The sequence below is a fragment of the Ranitomeya imitator genome, chromosome 1 (genome assembly GCF_032444005.1).
Source record: "Ranitomeya imitator isolate aRanImi1 chromosome 1, aRanImi1.pri, whole genome shotgun sequence".
NCBI classification, from domain to species: Eukaryota; Metazoa; Chordata; class Amphibia; order Anura; family Dendrobatidae; genus Ranitomeya; species Ranitomeya imitator.
The window spans coordinates 332,372,952-332,397,335 of record NC_091282.1 but is presented as its reverse complement, the minus strand read 5'-3'; the positions used below and the strand labels follow the sequence as shown (position 1 = coordinate 332,397,335).

General features: G+C 41.4%; 1 protein-coding gene across 1 annotated transcript in view; it reads left to right on the top strand.

The window, feature by feature from the left end:
• Positions 1-24,384, top strand: part of SGSM1 (small G protein signaling modulator 1) — a 446,836-nt gene that overhangs the window by 362,411 nt on the left and 60,041 nt on the right. The window contains exon 18 of the mRNA XM_069759191.1: positions 7,770-7,841. Within this exon, the coding sequence (XP_069615292.1) occupies positions 7,770-7,841 (72 nt within the window). The remainder of the gene's footprint in view (positions 1-7,769; positions 7,842-24,384) is intronic.

Sequence of the window (24,384 nt, the reverse complement as noted above, 5' to 3'; positions counted from 1 at the left end):
GTTTGAGGACAGAATTAAAAAAATAGAAGAGAGGCCAGATCTAACCTCTAAAATAAATAAAGACATCACAAAAGAGTTGCACAAGCTGAAGCTCAAAGTAGCGGATTTAGAAGATCGAAATCGCAGAAACAATATTAAAATTAGGGGCATCCCCGAGACCATAGGCCCAAACAAACTGGAGGAATTTACCAAAAAATTATTCAGGAAAATTATTCCCTCCCTAACAGAGCAAGAGCTAGAAATTGACAGAATACATAGGCTGCGAAAACCGCCCACCATCCCTAAAGACCTACCCAGAGACACACTCATGAGAGTGCACTTCTTCAAAACAAAAGAAAGAATCCAAAATTACTTTAGAGAAAATAAACATTTCCCTGAGCCATTTGAAAAACTAAAAATATATGCTGACCTCTCCAAAGAAACGATTGAAGGGAGGAAAACTTTTCAAAGCATTACCATACCTCTCAGGGACAATGAAATCTCCTATAAGTGGGGATTCCCACTCAAGTTAATAGTCAACTACAAAGGCAACTTTATCGTTCTTAATTCTCCAGAAGAAGGCAGAGACTTCTTGCACTCCATCAGTATTCCTCTTCAACCACGACATAAGGATCGCCTTGACTCTGATGGTAAAACATGAAGAGTTTTTGCTCAAGTTTATTGTTTACTTAAATGGGAAACTATCCCGATAAGAAGTTAATACCTATTTTTGGTCGTTCTTGTTAATGTTACATGGGTATAAGTTCAACAACCAAGAAGGTGTTGCTTGGGAGCTAGTAACACGAACTTTTCCCCCAACAGGCGAAGTCAGGTTCACCGTAGTGGACCACTTCAAGTGGACATTACAGTTTATTGTTTATTGTTCTTACTCTTACTTAACGTATATTGATTTCTTAATCCTCACAGGTTTGCTGCTATACAATGAGTTTAAAGATATTATCTTACAATGTTAGAGGCTTAAATAGTCCACACAAAAGACACACCCTTTGGAGAGAACTATCCAAAAGCCATGCCGATATAATTTGTTTACAGGAATCCAAATTTAAACACTCAGACAACCCAAAATTTTCGCATATAAATTTCCCACATATTTACAAGTCGGACAACACAAAAAAGAAAGCCGGTGTGGTCACAATCGTTAAAGGATCTATCTCATTTGAATTTCTAGAGGAGATCAAAGATGCTAAAGGGAGGTTTCACATTCTTGTTTGTTCCTTGAATAACCAGATTTGCACAATCATCAATATTTACGCCCCCAACACAGGTCAAATAGGTTTTCTGAACAAAGTAAATAAAAAAGTAATGTCAATCAAGAGAGGTGCCATGATTTGGTTGGGAGACTTTAATTTGGTACCAAATGCAAATATGGATTCCTCCACCCCAAATAGATACCGACCACATACTTTAGACAATTGGATACACCAAAATGAATTATTTGACATCTTTCGGTGTCTAAACACTACTTCAATTGAATACACCCATTTCTCTGACCCTCATCAATCAGCGTCACGAATTGATTTAATCTTATTGGACATTTTTACGCTCCCTAAAATCTATAGAATCACAATAGAAAGGAAAACATTCTCGGACCACTCCCCAGTTTCAGCAGAAATCCAAATTGGCCACTCGGTTAATAAAAATTCACTATGGAAATGTGACGCTAACCTACTACACCACCCTGACCATAGATCAATATTAGAAAAATCACTAACAAATTATTTCACAGAGAATTCACCTACTGAAACATCCCCTTTCACCCATTGGTGTGCCCATAAGGCAGTCATGAGGGGTATCATGATCCAAATCTCTGCAAAAAGGAAAAGGTTGCTTAGAATTCAGATTGAAGACATTCAAAATAAAAGAAAAGAAAACGAACAACTAAGTTTAAACCCCCCGTCTACTCAAATTAAAATAGAGCTACTGAACCTCAGGCAGGAGCTTAAGAAAATCATATTTTCATCATTCCACACCATGGTCAAAATTTCCAAAATGAAGCAATATTCCTCAATTAATAAGCCAACGCGTTACATGATTAATAGAATGAAAAAAATAAGACAAGCAAACAGGATCACCAAAATACAAACAAAAAATGGTACAACGGTATCTCATCCCCAAGATATAGCCAACTCCTTCGCAGATTATTACAGCAAATTATATAATTTACATTCCCAGCCCTCCACCCCACTTCCAAATGTTTCTGACATTGAAAAATTCTTGACCTTAATTAGCCTTCCAAAATTGACCCTTGATGATTTAGAAAACCTAACCTCCCCTTTTTCCCTAGAATAAATAGAAAGAACCATTCTTCAACTCAAGGACTTTAAATCGCCAGGCCCTGATGGTTTTGGAAACGAATATTATAAAACCTTCACCAAATTACTCTCCCCACATCTACAAAACCTTTTTAATATAGCTAGTTCCTCAGGTAAATTCCCAGCAGAAATGTTAGAATCGACAATTATTTTAATTCCCAAACACAATTCGGACTTAACCCTTGTTAATAATTACAGGCCAATTTCCTTAATCAATACAGATCTGAAAATTTACTCCAAGCTAATTGCAAATAGGCTCAAATCCTATTTGCCGTTATTGGTTCATGGGGACCAAATGGGTTTTATAACAGGTCGTCAAGCGTCAGATGGTACTAGAAGACTTATCAACTCAATTAAATTGATTCATTCCTCTAAAGTGCCATCTGTAATTATTACTCTAGACGCCGAAAAGGCTTTTGACCGATTAAACTGGCTTTATTTAACATCAGTACTTCAAAAATTTGGGTTTAATGAAAAATATATCAACAGCGTAATGGCACTCTATTCAAAACCAACAGCCAAAATTTATGCAAACAACTACTCCTCTACACCATTTAACATTTCAAATGGTACAAGACAAGGGTGCCCTTTATCTCCGCTGCTTTTTATTTTATCAATGGAACCACTAGCGCAATCAATTAGGCAAAATAATTCCATAAAAGGTCTACAAACGCGAACACGCCATTATAAGATAGGGCTCTTTGCCGACGACATGATGTTTACCCTGACGGACCCCTATGAATCAGTTTCGGAGCTACAAAAAAACCTTCAATTTTTTTCAACTATTACCCTTTTTAAGATAAACGAAAATAAATCCAAAATATTGCCATTTTACTTGACGGAATTAGAAACAAATAAAATAAAAGATATAGTTTCATTCAGTTGGTCGGAAGGAGACCTAGACTATCTAGGTATAATCATTTCAAAAAACTTAGACACATTAATGAAGAAAAACTTGAACAAACTCTTGGAAAATATAAACAAAGACCTGGGTTTCCTCGGTACAAAAGACCTCTCATGGTGGGGCAGAGTATTGGCAACTAAAATTTTTATTGTCCCAAAAATCTCTTATATACTGAGAACACTTCCCCTAAAAATCAACACTTCCTACCTGACTAGCTTCCAATCAACAATAAATACGTTTATTTGGAATAAAAAAAGGGCCCGCATTTCCACAAACATTCTATATACAGTGGGGCAAAAAAGTATTTAGTCAGTCAGCAATTGTGCAAGTTCCACCACTTAAAAAGATGAGAGGCGTCTGTAATTTACATCATAGGTAGACCTCAACTATGGGAGACAAACTGAGAAAAAAAAATCCAGAAAATCACATTGTCTGTTTTTTTAACAATTTATTTGCATATTATGGTGGAAAATAAGTATTTGGTCAGAAACAAACAATCAAGATTTCTGGCTCTCACAGACCTGTAACTTCTTCTTTAAGAGTCTCCTCTTTCCTCCACTCATTACCTGTAGTAATGGCACCTGTTTAAACTTGTTATCAGTATAAAAAAGACACCTGTGCACACCCTCAAACAGTCTGACTCCAAACTCCACTATGGTGAAGACCAAAGAGCTGTCAAAGGACACCAGAAACAAAATTGTAGCCCTGCACCAGGCTGGGAAGACTGAATCTGCAATAGCCAACCAGCTTGGAGTGAAGAAATCAACAGTGGGAGCAATAATTAGAAAATGGAAGACATACAAGACCACTGATAATCTCCCTCGATCTGGGGCTCCACGCAAAATCCCACCCCGTGGGGTCAGAATGATCACAAGAACGGTGAGCAAAAATCCCAGAACCACGCGGGGGGACCTAGTGAATGAACTGCAGAGAGCTGGGACCAATGTAACAAGGCCTACCATAAGTAACACACTACGCCACCATGGACTCAGATCCTGCAGTGCCAGACGTGTCCCACTGCTTAAGCCAGTACATGTCCGGGCCCGTCTGAAGTTTGCTAGAGAGCATTTGGATGATCCAGAGGAGTTTTGGGAGAATGTCCTATGGTCTGATGAAACCAAACTGGAACTGTTTGTTAGAAATACAACTTGTCGTGTTTGGAGGAAAAAGAATACTGAGTTGCATCCATCAAACACCATACCTACTGTAAAGCATGGTGGTGGAAACATCATGCTTTGGGGCTGTTTCTCTGCAAAGGGGCCAGGACGACTGATCCGGGTACATGAAAGAATGAATGGGGCCATGTATCGTGAGATTTTGAGTGCAAACCTCCTTCCATCAGCAAGGGCATTGAAGATGAAATGTGGCTGGGTCTTTCAACATGACAATGATCCAAAGCACACCGCCAGGGCAATGAAGGAGTGGCTTCGTAAGAAGCATTTCAAGGTCCTGGAGTGGCCTAGCCAGTCTCCAGATCTCAACCCTATAGAAAACCTTTGGAGGGAGTTGAAAGTCCGTGTTGCCAAGCGAAAAGCCAAAAACATCACTGCTCTAGAGGAGATCTGCATGGAGGAATGGGCCAACATACCAACAACAGTGTGTGGCAACCTTGTGAAGACTTACAGAAAACGTTTGACCTCTGTCATTGCCAACAAAGGATATATTACAAAGTATTGAGATGAAATTTTGTTTCTGACCAAATACTTATTTTCCACCATAATATGCAAATAAATTGTTAAAAAAACAGACAATGTGATTTTCTGGATTTTTTTTTCTCAGTTTGTCTCCCATAGTTGAGGTCTACCTATGATGTAAATTACAGACGCCTCTCATCTTTTTAAGTGGTGGAACTTGCACTATTGCTGACTGACTAAATACTTTTTTGCCCCACTGTAAATGCAAGGAATTTGGGGGCATAGGCTTACCAAACATTACAGCTTTATATCTATCGAATTTAATAAAACAAAGCCAGTATTGGTTCATGAAAGAAGATCCTCCGAATTGGCTTGACCTTGAAATTGAACTTAACCATAGGAAATCTCCCAAAGAATTGGTTTTTGACCATATTCTCAACAGACCTTATAAGGCATACGCCCATCACCCTATCTTTTCTCCCATTATATATGCCTGGAATAAATTGTCCAAACGAAAGAGAGGCTCCAACAGGAAAATCCTCCTCCAAAATACCCCTATAGAGATTATCATGCTTACCCAAAATATTAACCCCTCCCCCATATGGAGAGACAATGGGATTCAAAAATTAAATGATATTCATGATGGGGTTAAATTTCTCACCTTCAGCTCTATTAGACAACAATTTAAAATACCCTCCTCAGCCTTTTTCCCTTACATGGTACTAAAGGACCAAGTTCAAAAATTCATTACAAACAAACCAAAAATATCTGAAGCAACTATTAATTTACTAAAAAATCCCACACGCAATTTATTTTGGAATAACAAGCAAATATATCGGTGGTTTAACAATGACATACAATTCAATAAGTTAGCTCATATGATAAAATGGGAAGGGGATCTGAATGTAACGTTCACTCCAGAACAGTGGGCAAATGCAATCCACTTTACTTATGCATCAAACATCTGCATGACACTGAAAGAGGCCTATTATAAAATAATAACAAGATGGTACTATACTCCGGCTCGCCTTTCTCATCTGCCGTCAGGAGGATCTCCATTATGCTGGAGAGAATGTGGAGAGCGTGGAAGTTTGCTACATGTGTTTTAGTCATGCCCCCGGGTAAAACCCTTATGGAGGCAAGCCATAAAATTAATTAACAAAATATTAACAGGTAATATTATAGTTACCCCTGCAATGGCCTTGTTGTCCCTGAACTGGGAAAAAATAGACACAAATGTGAGATCTCTTATCATCCATATCTGCCTTGTGGTCAAACAAATCATAGCTTTCCATTGGAAGAATCCGACTTTACCGGCTTTTACTGAAATTATAGACCAAATTAACTTACACAAGACATACGAAGAAAACTTCGCAATAGTAAATAATTACTATACGAAACATGATAGGAAATGGAAGAAATGGGTTGAGGTAAACTCCAATCTATCGCATTAAAGGAAAGATGATGGCTTCTACATACCTGTGAGGTTATTACGACTTATTATATGCTCTTTGCTATTATTATATGCTATTATATGTTACTATATGTTAATCTGTTAAAAATTGTTAATCATTATCAAATTTTGTTTAAAATGGACAGTGTGTCCACAATGTTGTTCTTACCTTTCCCCAAACCCTCCCCACCTCCTTCCCTCTCCTTCCCCTATTCCCTTGTGAGCTGATTCCACATGCTAATATTAAATTTCAAAGATATAATAAAATTATTTGAATAAGTATGATCACAGGTTACCATTCCCCAAACCCATCTCCCCTACCTCCCTCCCTCTCCTTACCCTTATTCCCTTGCGAGCTGACTATATGATTATTTCCACATGCTAATATTAAATTTCAAAGTTATAATAAAAATTATTTGAACAGAAATGTAGTATGACTCTTTTAAAGGGAATACATCAGCTGGATTTCACTTCCCACACTATTTATTTGTGACTGCAGCTCATTCAAAGACAAGTCTAGCAATACCTTTATATGCCCAATCCATTCCTCTGTTACTAAGAAATTAACATTTGAATTGATGAGATGCAAATGAGGCTGTATATCAGAAGCCTATGTCACTCCTGCTCTATTTCCTACCCAGTACTGCCTCCTCCAGCTTGATTGACAGCTCATTTGCCTAAAGTCCCAAACCCTAGAGGCCTGTCTGTCAAGCAGGAGGAGGCAGCACTGGGTGGGGTAAAAAGCTGGCATGACAGAGGATTCAGATCTACAGCCTCGTTTGCATATTAATTTGTACACTGACTTCTCGGTAATGGAGTAATGGACTGGTAATGTGAAGATATTACTGGCTTTGTGTTCAAAAGAGCTACTTGTGTAAATAAAAAGATTGGGGGGTGAAATTCTGCCGGCAGATTGCCTTTAAATAGTAAAAGTTGTTTGTCATTGCTAATGAGCCCCAGAAGCTTTTGCAGTAAATCTGCAGTGTAAAAAGTACACCCTATACCCGTAATAATTGTCAATAGATAGTTTATGAATATAAACGTTATATTAATAGTGCTATGCTTACTTTCTATGATTTGCTAAATAATCCTTAGACATTAGAATTCTCCGCCCACCTAGCCTGATTGAGAGCTCATCAGTGTCCCTCCTACTGCTGAAGTCTTAAACTGCTCAGTACAAGCTGCAGCTGCCAGCCAGACTGGGTGGGCAGAATCTCAATACACTTAGCCTGTTGAGCTATCTCATTCTATTGCTGGACACCTAAAATGCTCATCTTTCTATCAGCTTATAATTGTAGCCTCATCTGGATAATTTAATAATTTATGCCACTTGAATTCTGAAATCTGGTGATAGATACATTTGAAGGTTTCAATTTCTAAAACTACAATGATTATATCGAAAAATGTCAATGAAGTGCAACTTTGATGCTCATTACAATACCATCGAATTTACATTTTATTTTCAGTCTTCCCAAAGCTGTAGTTCTGATCGACAAAATCATGCTCGTCTGCAAAGTGACTCAAGCACAAGCACACAGGTAAGGAAGGGTTTGCTAGGTGTTGTTGCAGACATGTTATTAAGCTGGATTTCAATGGGAAGAAGGACATGTTACTTTCCTTCAGATACAAAACTCTCAAATTTTTTGAATAATGCATTAATATTAGTATAATATCTGTTGCTGAACTTTTGCTCAGCATTGACTCTAGGAGCTTTTGCTTTGCATTTACTCTAGATTTAGAAATTTTGTAGGGTTTTCTTGTAGGATTATCCGAAGAACAGATTGAGAAGAGTGAGCTCTCACTTAAGGTACCGTCACACTTAGCGACGCTGCAGCGATACCGACAACGATCCGGATCGCTGCAGCGTCGCTGTTTGGTCGCTGGAGAGCTGTCACACAGACAGCTCTCCAGCGACCAACGATCCCGAGGTCCCCGGTAACCAGGGTAAACATCGGGTAACTAAGCTGTGCTGTGCTTTCACTTTCACTTTACGGCCAGCAGTCAGTGCAGGAACCAGACGGCAAGGGACAGACAGCTGAATGTAAGTATGTACTGTTTGTTTTTTTACGCTGGTAACCAGGGTAAACATCGGGTTACTAAGCGCGGCCCTGCGCTTAGTTACCCGATGTTTACCCTGGTTACCAGTGAAGACATCGCTGAATCGGTGTCACACACGCCGATTCAGCGATGTCTACGGGGAGTCCAGCGACGAAATAAAGTTCTGGACTTTCTTCCCCGACCAGCGATCTCCCAGCAGGGGCCTGATCGCTGCTGCCTGTCACACTGGACGATATCGCTAGCGAGGACGCTGCAACGTCACGGATCGCTAGCGATATCGTCTAGTGTGACAGTACCTTTAAAGGGAACTTGTCCCCCCCAAAATAGAAGATGAGCTAAGTCCACCAGCATCAGGGGCTTATCAACAGCCTTCTGTAATGCTGTAGATAAGCCCCCAATGTATCCTGAAAGATGAGAAAAAGAGGTTAGATTATACTCACCTGGGGGGGCAGTCCGGTCCAGGGCCTCCCATCTTCATAGGATGACGTTCTCTTCTTGTCTTCACGCTGCGGCTCCGGCGCAGGGGTACTTTGTCTGCCCTGTTGAGGGCAGAGCAAAGTACTGCAGTGCGCAAGCGCCAGGGCTCTCTGACCTTTCCCGACCTTTCCTGTAGATAAGCCCCTGATGCCGGTGGGCTTAGCTCATCTTTGATTTTGGGGGTGACAGGTTCCCTTTAACCCCATCATTAGGCTCCGTCTCCAGGTAGATGCATTTGGTGGAGATATGTGTTCCCCAAACCAAAGAAACTTTTTTTTTAAGTTTTCACAAAAGTGCAGACATAAACTAATTAAAGAAGTTGTCCACTATTTAGACAACTTCTCATACTCCTCGCTTTTCCCGATTAAAATAATAAAGCCTATGTTTGTGTCCCATGCATGTGCTGTTCCCACGGTGTTTGGCACTCGCTCACCTCAGGGCTACTGTGCAGTGTTTGGGCGCCTGCGTCACGTGTCACATCAGCTCTGGCATCACTGTCCCCGTTGTCGGACAGATCGAACATCAAGAAGTCATCCAGGGTGCAGCAGATCCCTGGCATCCTCTTCATGTTTGAGGTTTCCGAAGGTGGGGACAGTGACGTCAGCCCTGATTGGGCGCTGGCATCACATGTTGCAACACCGCATAAGAGCCCTAGAGAGCGCGAGTGCTAACACTGTGAGAATGGCGACTGCACGAGAGGGGAGTATTAGCTTATATTATTTTATCAGTGCCAAACATTTTGATCAAGAAGGGGTTCTTCTAGTAGTGGACAACCCCTTTAAGGTCCAGTGCACACTTATCATGAACGAACATTCCTAGTAATGCTCTCTTCATAGTAATTGTGCAGTCTAAACAGGATGTTGATCACACAATAAGCAAGCAAAATGCTTGTTTGTCCAGTGAAATTATCTTTCGAGCTACACAGATAAGATAATCTTTCGCTGCAGCCATGCATTGTCGTGTGTAAACAGGATCTGTGCTGATAAGAACAATGGCAACCTACAGAGTGAAATTATCTTTGGAGCTACACAGATAAGATAATCTTTCTCTGCAGCCATGCATTGTCCTGTGTAAACAGGATCTGTGCTGATAAGAACATTGGCAACCTACAGAGTGAAATTAAAGGTACCTTCACACATAACGATATCGTTGCTTTTTGTGACGTAGCAACGATATCGTTAAGGAAATCATTATGTGTGACAGCGACCAACGATCAGGCCCCTGCTGGGAGATCGTTGGTCGCTGAACAAAGTCCAGAACTTTATTTCGTCGCTGGATCTCTCGTGGACATCGCTGGATCGGCGTGTGTGACACCGATCCAGCGATGTCTTCACTGGTAACCAGGGTAAACATCGGGTAACTAAGCGCAGGGCCGCGCTTAGTAACCCGATGTTTACCCTGGTTACCAGCGTAAAAGTAAAAAAAAAAAACACTGTCACTGTGTGACAGCTCTCCAGCGACCAAACAGCGACGCTGCAGCGATCCGGATCGTTGTCGGTATCGCTGCAGCGTCGCTTAATGTGAAGGGGCCTTTACTTTGGAGCTACACAGATAAGATAATCTTTCTCTGCAGTCATGCATTGTCCTGTGTAAACAGGATCTGTGCTGGTAAGAACAATGGCAACCTACCTGCTCTTTATTTTCTATGCATTCAGTGCACATCAGAAACAGAAGGCATATTGTTTGTCAACATTCGCTTAACCCAGTCACCACCCAAGCCTGTTTTCAGCTTCATTACCAAGCCAAATTTTACAAGTCTTAAGGTACCGTCACACTCAGCAACTTTGCAACGAGAACGACAACAATCCGTGACGTTGCAGCGTCCTGGATAGCGATCTCGTTGTGTTTGACACGCAGCAGCGATCTGGATCCCACTGTACCATCGCTGGTCGGAGCTAGAAGTCCAGAACTTTATTTCATCGTCAGGTCGGCATGTATCGTCATGTTTGACATCAAAAGCAACGACGCCAGCAACGTTTTACATGGAGCTAACAACCAGCGAGAACGATAAGTGAGTCGCCGTTACGTCACTGGATCGCTCCTGCATCGTTCTGGAGTTGCTGTGTTTGACGTCTCTACAGCGACCTAAACAGTGATGCTCCGGCGATCTAGTTTAGGTCGGCTCGTTGTCTATATTGCTGCAGCGTCGCTGAGTGTGACGGTACCTTACTAGAAACACTTCAATGGGTCCCACTGATTCTGAGATTGTTTTTTCGTGACATATTGTACTTTGATAGTGGTAAAATTTATTTGATATGACTTGCATTTATTTGTGAAAAAATTGGAAATTTGGTGAAAATGTTGTAATTTTCACACTTTTAATTTTTATGCCCTTAAACCAGAGAGTTATGTCATACGAAATAGTTAACTTCACATTCAAGAAGTTTATTCACCATTCATGTGCTTCACAGGAATTAATGGAATGTGGAAGGAAACAATTAACATTTCAACTTTTTTTTCACAAAAATTTTACTTTAGACCCAATTTTTTTTCACAAGGGTAACTGAAGAAAATGGAGCCCAAAATTTGTTGTGCAATTTCTCCTGAGTACGCCGATAACCCATTGTGGGGTAAAACTACTGTTTAGGCGCGCAGCAGGGCTCAGAAGGGAAGGAGCACCATTTTACTTTTTGAAACCAAAATTGCCTGCGAACGCCATATCACATTTTGAGAGCCCCTGCTGTGCCTAAACAGTTGAAACCCCCAAGTGACCCAATTTTGGAAACTAAACCCCTCAAGGAATGTATTTAGATGTGTGTTGAGCATCTTGAACCCCCAAATGCTTCACAGAAGTTTCTAACGTAAAGCCCTAAAAATTAAAAAAAATCAAATTTTTCCCACAAAAATAATTTAGCCCCAAATTTTTTTCTTTTAACAAGGGTAACATAAAAATTTTTTACCCCAAAATATGTTGTGCAATTTCACTTGAGTACGCTGATACCTGAGAAAGGAAGGAGCGACGTTTTGTAACGCAGACTTTGATGGTGCTTCACAGAGTTTTACAATGTTGATCTGTGAAAATGAAAAAAATATATATTATTTCCCACCCAAAAAATTTTTAGCACCAAAGATTTGCATTTTCATGAGGATAGCAAGAGAAAATGGACCCCACAATTTGTTGTGCAATTGTTCCTGGTGCGCCATTATATGACAGAAACTACTTTTGAGACACCGTGCAAAGCTCAGAAGGGAAGATGCACCATATTGGAGTTCACATTTTGCTTGACTTCTTTGAGGGTGCCATGTCACATTGGCAGACCCATTGAGGTGCCAGAACATGAGAAACCCTCCTATAACTGACCTCATTACAAACTATATCCCCCCCCCCCCCCAATGAATTCATCTAAGAGTTCAGTGATCATAACATGACTTGTGCCTCACGGAATTTTATACCATTGGGCGGTGAACAAAGAAAGAATCATTACATTTTTACCACAAAAATGTTGTTTTAGCCCCAAGCTTTTAATTTTTCTAAGGGCCTGTTGGAAAAAATGGACTACAGTTTGTTGTAAAAATTTATCCTAAGTGCACCAATTCCCAACATGTAATTGCAAAATACCTTTAAGGCGCAGTGCAAAGCTCAGAAGGGAAGGAGCACCATATTATAGTGCTGATTTTATTATTATGGTTTGCGAGGGCCAAGACCCACTGGGAGAGCCCCTGAGGTAGCAGAACCCCCCATAAGTGACCCAATTTTACAACCTACATCTCTCAATGAATTAATCTAGGGGTGCAGTGATAATGTTTACACCACAGGTGAGTCACAGAATTTTATACTACTGGGCAGTGAAGAAAGAAAAATTGCCTTTTTACCACCAAAATTTAGTTTTAGCCCCAGATTTTACATTTTCACACTGGGAAATGGGGGAAAATGGCACCAAAATTTGTCCCACAATTTCTACTGAATGTAGAATTACCCTTTGTGTGCCTGTACAGTACTGCTTAGCCATACGGCAAGACTCGGGAGTGCACTATTTGCATTCTGGAGCACAGATTTTCCTAGAATAGTTTGCAGACTCCTTATACAGAGCCCCTAGGTGTCAGAAGAGCCTAACACCCCATCAAGTGACCCCATTTTGGAAATTATACCCTTTTAGGAATTTATCTAAAGGAGTACTGATAATTTTGACTCCATGGGTGTTTACCACAAACAAGCAGCAGCGGATGTTGCTGAGTGAAAATTGTAAACTGCCATTGTAGTCACCAGTGATTTGTAGTGCCCAGAACGTTGCAGTGCTCAGTACGTTATGCCCAGCTTGTGCTCCTGGAGACACACACCCGTAAATAAGGCAGGCTTTCATTGCTACAGTAATGCCAAACATGTGGATGGTAAATGTGGTTTAAGCACACTGGGGATCAGAAGGGAGGAGGCATTTGGATTTGGGAGCGCAGAATTTTCTGGATTTCTTTTGGGGGGTGAGGAGCCATTAGCCCTTTTCAGAGCCTTTGTGCTACCAGTAACGTGGAAAGCCCCTATATTTCCATTGATATATTATGGACCGGAGGGGGACTTGCTTTTTTTGTGGGTTCATTTTAAACTTTTGTTGGGAACATTTTACTGAACATTTTGAATAACATTTATCATGCGCTCTATGCAGAGCACTTACCGTACTTTGGGGTTTCCATCTAAATCTCTCAGGTGAAACTCTCGAGGGATCCATTCACTACAATGAAGCAGCAAAGATAATCTGGACTCCATCTGGCCTCTGTTCAGCGTTGTCTTTTCAGAAATGCACTTTTATGCTCTCCTTAAAAGATGAACACTGCAAGATCATAGGCAGACAGCATCCAGTGTCTCCATCTGTCTCCTAGGGAATCTTCCTCCGGGGCTTCCGTCTGAATTATGTATTTTAGAGATTTACTCGAAAACCCCAGTGTAAGTGCTCAGTGTAAAGGGCAGGATAAGTATGAATCAAGTCTTACGGTGATCTTTAGAAAACAGAATGAACAAGTCAACAGCAGGTTGAAGAATTGGTTTTATTTATACTTTACGCCGTTGCTCGTGCGGTATAAGTGATTAGAGGACTTTATTCTTCAGGTCAGTGCAACTATAGAGATACCAGATTTATATAAGCTTTTTTATAGTTGAATGCTGTCATACAATAAAAAACGCTTTTTATTGCGCATCGCCATATTTTGAGAGCTGTAATTTTACCATTTTCAACCGACAGTGTCATGTGAGGGCTTAATTTTTGCAGTACAAGTTGACGATTTTATTGGTACCACTTTCGGGCACAAAGTTTTTTAATCGCTTTCTATTCTAATTATTTGGAGACAGAATAAACAAAAACTAGCAATTCAGGATTTTTTTAAGCAGTTCTTCGAATGTTAAAATGGATAAGGCAGCTTTATTGTTCAGTCAGTACAATTACAGTGGTACCACATTTATGTCTTTTATTAAATGTTTTGGCGCTTCTAGGGTATGTGCACACGTTGCAGATTTGTCCGTGGAATTTTCTGCGCAGATTCTGCATCTCTTGGCAGAAAACGCAGTTAAAAATCCATGTTTTTGATGCAGATTTTCATTCATTTTTTTCATGCGGATTTGTATGCGTTTTTGTAAGCTAAATCAAAATCTATTATTTAACAAAAAAAAAAGAATCGTGATGTCATTTCCTTGTCCAACCTCTTCTTTTACCTACTCATTTGAAGAATAATGTTTACACACAGATAGATCTATAGATAGATCTATAGATAGATAATACTAAGCCCGATGTTTAGTAATAAACATAATAAAATGGTACATAAAGAGTTAAAGACACACACACACACAAAATCTGTGTTATGCCGGGGTCACACTTGCGACAAAACTCGCACGAGTCTCGCACCTCAGTACCCGGCATTGCCGCCAGCACTCGGACCGGAGCGTTCAGCTGCGTAGAAATACATGCAGCCAACCACTCTGGTCCCGATTGTTGGCGGCAGTGCCTGGTACTGACGTGCGAGACTCGTGCGAGTTTCCCGCAAGTGTCACCCCGGCCTTAAACGCAATACTTGTTTAATTTAAAAAAAAAATGAAAAAAAAAATGGCATGGGCTCCCACGCAATTTTCAGCACCAGAGAGGGAAAGCCAGTTACTGGGCCCCCACCCAAAAAAAGACTATGTGGGGTCCCCCTATAATTAATAGCCAGAAAAGGCTATTCAGACAGCTGCGGGCTGATATTAATAGCCTAGGAAGGGGCCATGGATATTGGCCCCCTTTGGCTACAAACACTAGCTCTCAGCCGCCCCAGAAATGCCTCATCTGTAAGGTGCACCAATTCCGGCACTTAGCCTCTCTTTTCCCACTGCCCTGTAGCGGTGACATATGGGGTAATATTTGTGGGGTTGATGTCACCTTTGTATTGTAAGGTGACATAAATTCCGGCTTAGTAATAGAGAGGCATCAATAAGACATCAATCCATTGCTAATCCTATAGTTGTTTGCCATGTTTATAATACGCCTAATCCATGCGACGCCCTCGATCTCGTGTAATAAAAATAAAATAATAAACCAACACAAATACTCCCTGTTCCAACATAACCATTTAATAACGACTGTTCCACAATGATCTCCCCTATAGAGCAGTCACATCAGGAGTTGTGACCACTCTACAGGGGCTCCATTGACACACTGACAGGAGATAATGGCTCCTGCAGTGTTATCACTGAGGGTTCACTGGAGTTCATGTTCTCACTTTACGGCACTGCTACGTGAGAATTTCCTCTCACAGCATTGCTGGTGACAGCATGAACTCCAGTGACCTCTGACGGCAGAGTGATCCAAAGTGGGAGGATACCTGCCTTCATTGTATCATCCTGATGTGACAGCTCTACACGGGAGATTGTCGTGGGACACTTGTTATTAAATGGATTACGTCGGAACAGGGAGTATACTGTTGGTTTATTATTTTAATTTTTTTTTACAGGTGATCGAGGGCGTCGGGGATTAGCTGTATGGTGAGTATGTACTGTATATCTGTGTATGTGTTTTTTGTTTTTTTTTTACACTTGAACACAGTAGCCGGATGATGGGACTACTACCGTCCCATCATGAGCTAGCTGTCACTGTAGCAGGCATAGCCTGCCTACATACAGACCCACGTGCGCGCACACACACACAACCTGCAGACACCCGGATTTGCCTGACTCAATGGTAGTCAATGGATGCAGAAACGCTGCAGATCCGCAGAAACGCTGCAGATCCGCAGAAAGAATTGACATGCTGCGGAAAATAAAACGCTGCAAATTCGCTCTGATTTTTCCGCAGCATGTGCACACCAATTCTCAATTTCCCATTGACTAACATTGGTGGTGCACTACACTGCGGATTTGATGCAATTCTGCGCATCCAAAAATGCTGTGGAAACGCATCAAAATCTGCAACATGTGCACATAGCCTAACACAATAAATACTATTTGAAAAAAATATTATTTTTGCATCGCTTTTTTCTGAGAGCTATAACTTTATTTTTCCACTGATAGAGTTATATGGCAGCTTGTTTTTTGCAGGACAAGATGATGTTTTCAGCTATACTATTTTTATTTACATTCATTTTTATCGCTTTCTAATCCACTATTTGCTCCACGGTATGATGAAAAAGCATACTCTTGTGCCCCTTTTTTATTTTTTCGGTGTTAACAAGTGGGACTGTTTTATGTGGCTGGTTGTTCCTGATGTGTCGGTACCACACATGTACTTTTCTCTTTTTTTTCTTTTACATAAAAATACAAATTTTTAGGTATAATGTATTTTCTTTTTATAATTATTTTGGGATTTTTTTAGAAAAAAAATTTACAATTTTTTTTTTACTTTATGGGACTTTCTCTTTTTTTTGCGCCTGATCAATGTTATAAACCATTGTAGTGCACTAGCTTTCCAATATTTTATAACCGTCAGTTTTGCAGTGACACAGCCCCTTGGACCAATTAGGTCCCCACGATGATGTCGCTGGGGCACTGATTGGAGGGCAGAGGGAGCCCCCTCCCTCTCACTGCCTTCTAAACGCAAAGATTGATTGCAGCATTTAGGGGGGTTAAACTGCCATGCCAGGATGGATGCAGGCAATGCTCCAGGCAAGGAGAGCCGGGTGTCAGCTATGAACACCCGTTGACAATCGTACATTCACAGCTGCTGTGTGCACAAAATCGCCAGGATGTACCCAGTATGTCTAAAGTCGGGAAGTCATTTCCAACCAGGACATACTGCATACGTTCAAGGTCGGGAAGGAGTTAATACCGAGCATCACGCTTTGTAAAGGCACCTTTATCTAAAATAAATAAGGTAACTCCATATACTTTAACTATTCCAACTAGTTCTGGGACTATACCCTTCTTTTTCAATTATTGCCTTATAAATATTATCTGCTGTAGTTGTGCAAAAACTTTTGATGTTTTTACTCCAGGCCCACCACTTTTATAAAAAGTGAAGTGGGGAGAGTTTAAAAAAGGGATGGGATATGACCATTGCAGCCTGACAGATTAACTATAATTCACATGATAAGAAAACTTCTCCAGTATATGACTAGCATAGTTATAAAAAAAAAAGAAAAGCAGTAGACCTGAGATTTGAGTATATGGTGCACGCCTCTTAAGACCTGATTCTTAGGGTCCCTAAATTCAAGGAATGCAGAAAGAGTTTCATTCAGTGGTTTGCAAAATTATTCACCCCTTTTAGCTTTTCACCTATTTAATTACATTAAAACCTGTGTTTAAATATTTTTGCAATCCTATTTGTGTGTGATGCATCAGCACTAAATAGTCTAAGTTGGTGAAATGAAGTGAGAAAAGGGAAATGCTGTGCTCAGATGAGATCAAAATTGTACTTTTCGGCCACCAAGGTAAACGCTATGTCTGGCGTCAAACCAACACAGCTCATCACCCTAAGAACACCATCCTCAGAGTGAAACATGGTGGTGGCAGTATCATGCTGTGGTGATGTTTTTCGTCAGGAGGGACAGGGAAGATGATCCGAGTCGAGGGGAAGATGGGTAGTGTCAGTGATTTGAGATGGGGATGGAAGTTCACCTTCCAACCGTGACCAAAAGCATACTGCTAAAGCAGCACTTGAATGGTTTTAGAAGTAACGTGTTAATGTGTTGGAGTGGCTAAGAGTGGCCTAGACCTTAATCTAATCTGTGATCAGACTTGAAGATTGCTGTTAACCAGAAGAAACCATCTAACTTGAAGTAGCTAGAGCAGTTTTGACTTGAGGAATGGGCATTAATCCCTGTGGCAAGATGTGGAAAGCACATAGAAACTTTTCCAAAGCGACGTGCAGCTGTAATTGCCGCAGAAGGAGGCTCTACAAAGTACTGACTTTAGGGGGGTGAATAGTACACGGAAGTATTCATTGATTATTTTGTCCTACTTGTTTGCTTCATAATAAAAAGAAAACAAATGGCCATAGTTGTAGGCATGTTCTTGGCATGAACTGATGCAAACTCTCAAAAAAACAGTGAAATTCCAGGTTGTGAGATGCCAAAAGGGGGTGAATATTTGTACAAGCCCCTGTAGTTTTTAAAGTTGAAACTAGAGTGAAGTCCATCGAGGTCAACCTGTAACCTCACAAGTTGATCCACTGGAAGGCAGAAACTGCATGAGGCAGAAGCATATTGCCTTATATTGGGGAAAAATTCCTTCAGGAATTCCACAGTTGGATCAACGTCCCATCACAGAATCTAGTACCCATAACCTGTAATATTATAATTCTCAAGAAATGCACTCAATGCCTCCTTGAACTTTTTTAGTGAATCAACAATTACAGTATCATGTGGCAAAGACTTCCATAATTTCACAGCTTTTACAGTAAACAATCACCATGAGTCATGATGATTTAACTTTCTTTCCTTTAGATGTTGATGTTGCCCTCTTGTCATCTTTGCTGACTTAGGTGTTAAAAGATCATAAGAAAGATCTCTCTGTACTATCCCTTCATATATTTGTAAATTGTACTAAGGTTGTTTTTTCAAACTAAATAATGGAACATTTGATAACCTGTCTTGGTTCTGCAGTCTACCATTCCCTTGGGTTTCTTTTCTCTGCACCTGCTGTAGTTCAGTTATGTCCTCCTTATAAACTGGAACCTAAAACAGTATACAGTACAGTATTCGAAGTATGGCCATACCAGTGACCTGCATAGGGGCAAGACAGTGTTTTTGTCATGAGCATCTATGCCTCTTTTAATGCATCCCTTTATCTTATTTGCTTTGTTAGCAGCTATTGGCTGACACTGATCACATAAGGTGAGTTTTTGTCCACCCATACATGCAAGTCTTTTTTTTGGTGACCATTTTATTCAGTGTTCTATAATTTATCACATAACTGTACACTTTTTGCATTTCGGCCCAATATCATGACCTTATATTTATTGTAAAAAACTTGAATTGTACCGATTCATAAATCCTTCAAAATAATAAATTACCTTCCTCTGCAATGATTACTTTGCAGAGTTTATTATCATCTGTACTTATTGAAAGTTTACTCTGTATGCCTTCCAGATGGTCATTAATAAATATGTTTAAAAGAAAAAAGCCAATACTGTCCCCTGTGGTTACCCCACTGTTAACTGTGACACAATCAGACTGTGTTCCATTATTAACCACTTTTTTATTTGTATCACTGATCCTGTTAACCCAATTGCACAATTTTTCCCCTAATCCCATCTCTCTAATTTTAGTCATGATCATGACTAAGACCACCAGGTCGAAACGCGTAGATCGTTTTTAGGCTCTGCAGCCAGTGTGTACTGAGTGCTGGATACCATATATATGGACGTATTTTTATTATACTTTCATTAAAAGTTATTTTTTACCCTCACTATTCGCTGGACACACCTGCTCTTCTGTTGAACAAATTTTGTGGTCCATTTCTCCCGATACCCTTGTGAAAATAAAAAAAAATTGGTTTCAAGATAATTTTTTTGTGAAAAAAGTAAAATATTCATATTTTCCTTTCACATTGCTTTAGTTCTCGTGAAGCACTTGAAGTGTTAATAAACTTCCTGAATGTGGTTTTGTTCACCTTCATGGGTGCAGTTTTTAGAATGGTGTCACTTTGGGGTATTTTCTGTTATATTGATCCCCCAAACTCACTTCAAATGTGAAGTGGTCCCTAAAAAAATGGTTTTGTAAATTCTGTCGGAAACGTCCTAACAAAAAAAAATTGTTTCCAAAATTGTGCTGATGTATAGTTGACATGTGGGACATGTTATTTATTAACTATTTTGTGTAACACCACTCTCTCTGGCTTAAGGGTACAAAATTAAAAATTTGGGTCAAATTTCCGTTTTTTTCATAAATAAACGCAAGCTTTATCGAAGAAATTATACCACTAACATGAAGTACAATATGTCACGAAAAAAACGGTCTCAGAATCAGTGGGATACTTTGAATCTCAGAATAAATGGGATACGTTTAAGCGTTCCAGAGCTATAACCTCAGAAACTGACAGTGGTCAGATTTGGAAAAATTGGCCTGGTCATTAAGTACCAAATTAGTTCTGTCACAAATGGGTTAATCCCATACAGTATAAATGGTGCAAGACCTATTAAGGATGCTTGTAAAAGTGTCCTATTTGCTTTGTGTACTTTTAGTTTCAAATACCGTATATACTCGAGTATAAGCTGAGATTTTCAGCCCACTTTTTTGGGCTGAAAGTGATCCTCTCGGCTTATACTCGAGTCATTGTCAGCGGGGGGAAAGGGGGGTCGGCGGGGGAGCGGCGCGGTGACATACTCACCTGCTCCTGGCGCTGTCCCTGCATGTCCCATGGTCTCCAGGCAGCTTTTCCTGTGTTCAGCGGTCACGTGGTACCACTCAGTAAAGTAATGAATATGGACGCATATACATTACTGTAATGAGCGGTATGTGACTGCTGAACACAGGAAGATGCCGCCGGCTCCCGGAGACCATCTGACAGTGAGACGCTGCCAGGGACCGCGCCGGGAGCAGGTGAGTATATCGGGGGAGGTGAGCATTGTTCAGGTCAGAGGGTGCGATGACGCGATTAGTGTGCGCGCCGCCCTCTGCCTGAACAGTCAGTGCAGAGGATGGAAGACAGAGCGGTGGAATGAGGAAGCTGACTATCGCAAGTGCCGGGGGCCTGAGCGAAGAGAGGTGAGGTATGTGATTTTTTTTTTTATTTTAATCGCAGCAACAGCATATGGGGCAAATGTGTGGAGCATCTTATGGGGCCACAATGTATGGAGCATTGTCATGATCCCAATGGCAGGGGATCACAAAAGGACAAGCACAAAAACAAAACAAGCTCTAGGGTGATGGAACCTGAGCTGACCGCGATCCTGAACCTAAACACACAACTAGCAGTAGCCGGGGAACGTGCCTACGATGATTCCTAGACGTCTCGCGCCAGCCGAAGGATTAACTTCCCCTATTAGAAGAAACACAGACCTCACTTGCCTCCAGAGAAACACCCCACAGAAATAGCAGCCCCCCACATGTAATAACGGTGAAATGAGAGGAAAGCACATACGTAGTTATGAAAATAGAATCAGCAAAAATGAGGCCCGCTAAAGCTAGATAGCAGAGGATACAAAAGTGAACTGCGCGGTCAGCGAAAAACCCTTCAAAAAAACCATCCTGAAATTACTTGAACTCATGTGCCAACTCATGGAACATGAGGAGTAATTTCAGCCCACTAGAGCAACCAGCAGCAAGGAATCACATATCAGCAAGCTGGACAAAGACAAAAATAAAGCAAAACGTGGAACAGGAAAATCAAAACTTAGCTAGTCCTGAAGATAACAGACGCAGGGAGCAGAGGTAAAAAGACACGCTGATTACATTGATAGCCGGCGAGGAAATGACAAAAAGACCAGGTTAAATAGGAAACTCCCATAACCTGATGGAACAGGTGGACACCAGAGACCGCAGAGAACACAAGTCACCCAGTACCATCAGTAACCACCAGAGGGAGCCCAAAAACAGAACTCACAACAGTACCCCCCCCTTGAGGAGGGGTCACCGAACCCTCACGAGAACCACCAGGGCGACCAGGATGAGCCCTATGAAAAGCACGGACCAAATCGGCAGCATGAACATCAGAGGCAATCACCCAAGAATTATCCTCCTGACCATAACCCTTCCACTTGACCAAATACTGGAGTTTCCGTCTGGAAACACGAGAATCCAAGATCTTCTCCACAACATACTCCAATTCACCCTCCACCAGCACCGGAGCAGGAGGCTCAAGCGAAGGAACAACAGGTACCTCATACTTCCGCAACAACGACCGATGGAACACATTATGAATAGCAAACGATGCCGGGAGATCCAAACAAAACGACACAGGGTTAAGAATTTCCAAGATCCTATAGGGACCGATGAACCGAGGCTTGAACTTAGGAGAAGAGACCTTCATAGGAACAAAACGAGAAGACAACCACACCAAGTCCCCAACAAGAAGTCGAGGACCCACGCGGCGACGGCGATTAGCAAACTGCTGAGCCCTCTCCTGGGACAACTTCAAATTGTCCACCACATGACTCCAAATCCGATGCAACCTATCCACCACCATGTCCACTCCAGGACAATCAGAAGGCTCCACCTGACCAGAGGAAAAACGAGGATGAAACCCCGAATTACAAAAGAAAGGAGAAACCAAGGTAGCAGAACTAGCCCAATTATTAAGGGCAAACTCGGCAAGCGGCAAAAAGGAAACCCAGTCATCTTGATCAGCAGAAACAAAACACCTTAAATAAGTTTCCAAGGTCTGATTAGTTCGTTCCGTCTGGCCATTCGTCTGAGGATGGAATGCAGACGAAAAGGACAAATCAATGCCCATCTTAGCACAGAACGTCTGCCAAAATCTAGACACAAACTGGGATCCCCTGTCAGAAACGATGTTCTCTGGAATGCCATGCAAACGGACCACGTTTTGAAAAAACAGAGGGACCAACTCAGAAGAGGAAGGTAACTTAGGCAAGGGTACCAGATGAACCATCTTAGAAAAGCGGTCACACACAACCCATATGACGGACATTTTTTGAGAGACAGGGAGATCCGAAATAAAGTCCATGGAAATGTGCGTCCAAGGCCTCTTCGGGATAGGCAAAGGTGACAACAATCCACTGGCCCGAGAACAGCAAGGCTTAGCCCGAGCGCAAACTCCACAAGACAGCACGAAAGAACGCACATCCCTCGACAAGGAAGGCCACCAAAAAGACCTGGCCACCAAGTCTCTAGTACCAAATATTCCAGGATGACCTGCCAACACAGAAGAATGGACCTCGGAGATGACTCTACTGGTCCAATTATCCAGAACAAACAGTCTTTCCGGCGGACAACGATCAGGTTTATCCGCCTGAAACTCCTGCAAAGCACGTCGCAAGTCTGGGGAGACAGTCGACAAAATCACCCCATCCCTAAGGATACCAGTGGGCTCAGAATTTCCAGGGGAGTCAGGCACAAAACTCCTAGAAAGAGCATCCGCCTTCACATTCTTTGAACCTGGCAGGTATGAAACCACAAAATTGAAACGGGAGAAAAACAGTGACCAACGAGCCTGTCTAGGATTCAGACGCTTGGCAGACTCAAGGTACATCAAATTTTTGAGATCAGTCAAGACCAGCACACGATGTCTAGCACCCTCAAGCCAATGACGCCACTCCTCAAATGCCCACTTCATGGCCAAAAGCTCCCGATTACCAACATCATAATTCCGTTCAGCGGGCGAAAATTTTCTAGAAAACGCGCATGGCTTCATCACTGAGCCATCGGAGCTTCTCTGTGACAAAACCGCCCCCGTTCCGATCTCGGAAGCATCAACCTCAACCTGAAAAGGAAGCGACGTATCTGGCTGACGCAACACAGGAGCAGAAGAAAACCGGCGCTTAAGTTCCTGAAAGGCCTCCACAGCCGCAAGAGACCAATCAGTAACATCAGCACCCTTCTTAGTCAAATCCGTCAAAGGCTTAACAACACTAGAAAAATTAGTTATGAAGCGACGATAAAAATTAGCAAAGCCCAAGAACTTCTGTAGACTCTTAAGAGATGTAGGCTGCGTCCAGTCACAAATAGCCTGAACCTTGACGGGATCCATCTCAATAGTAGAAGGGGAAAAAATATACCCCAAAAAGGAAATCTTCTGGACTCCAAAGAGACATTTAGAACCCTTTACAAACAAAGAATTGGCCCGCAGGACCTGAAACACCTTCCTGACCTGCTGAACATGAGACTCCCAGTCATCAGAAAAAAACAAAACATCATCCAAATACACGATAATAAATTTATCCAGATATTCACGGAAAATATCGTGCATAAAAGACTGGAAGACAGAAGGAGCATTAGAAAGTCCAAAAGGCATCACCAAATACTCGAAATGGCCCTCAGGCGTATTAAATTCGGTTTTCCACTCATCACCCTGCCTTATCCGCACAAGATTATACGCACCCCGAAGATCAATCTTAGTGAACCATTTAGCCCCCTTAATGCGAGCGAACAAATCAGTCAACAATGGCAAAGGATACTGATATTTGACTGTAATCTTATTCAAAAGACGATAATCTATGCAAGGCCTCAAGGAACCATCTTTTTTGGCCACGAAAA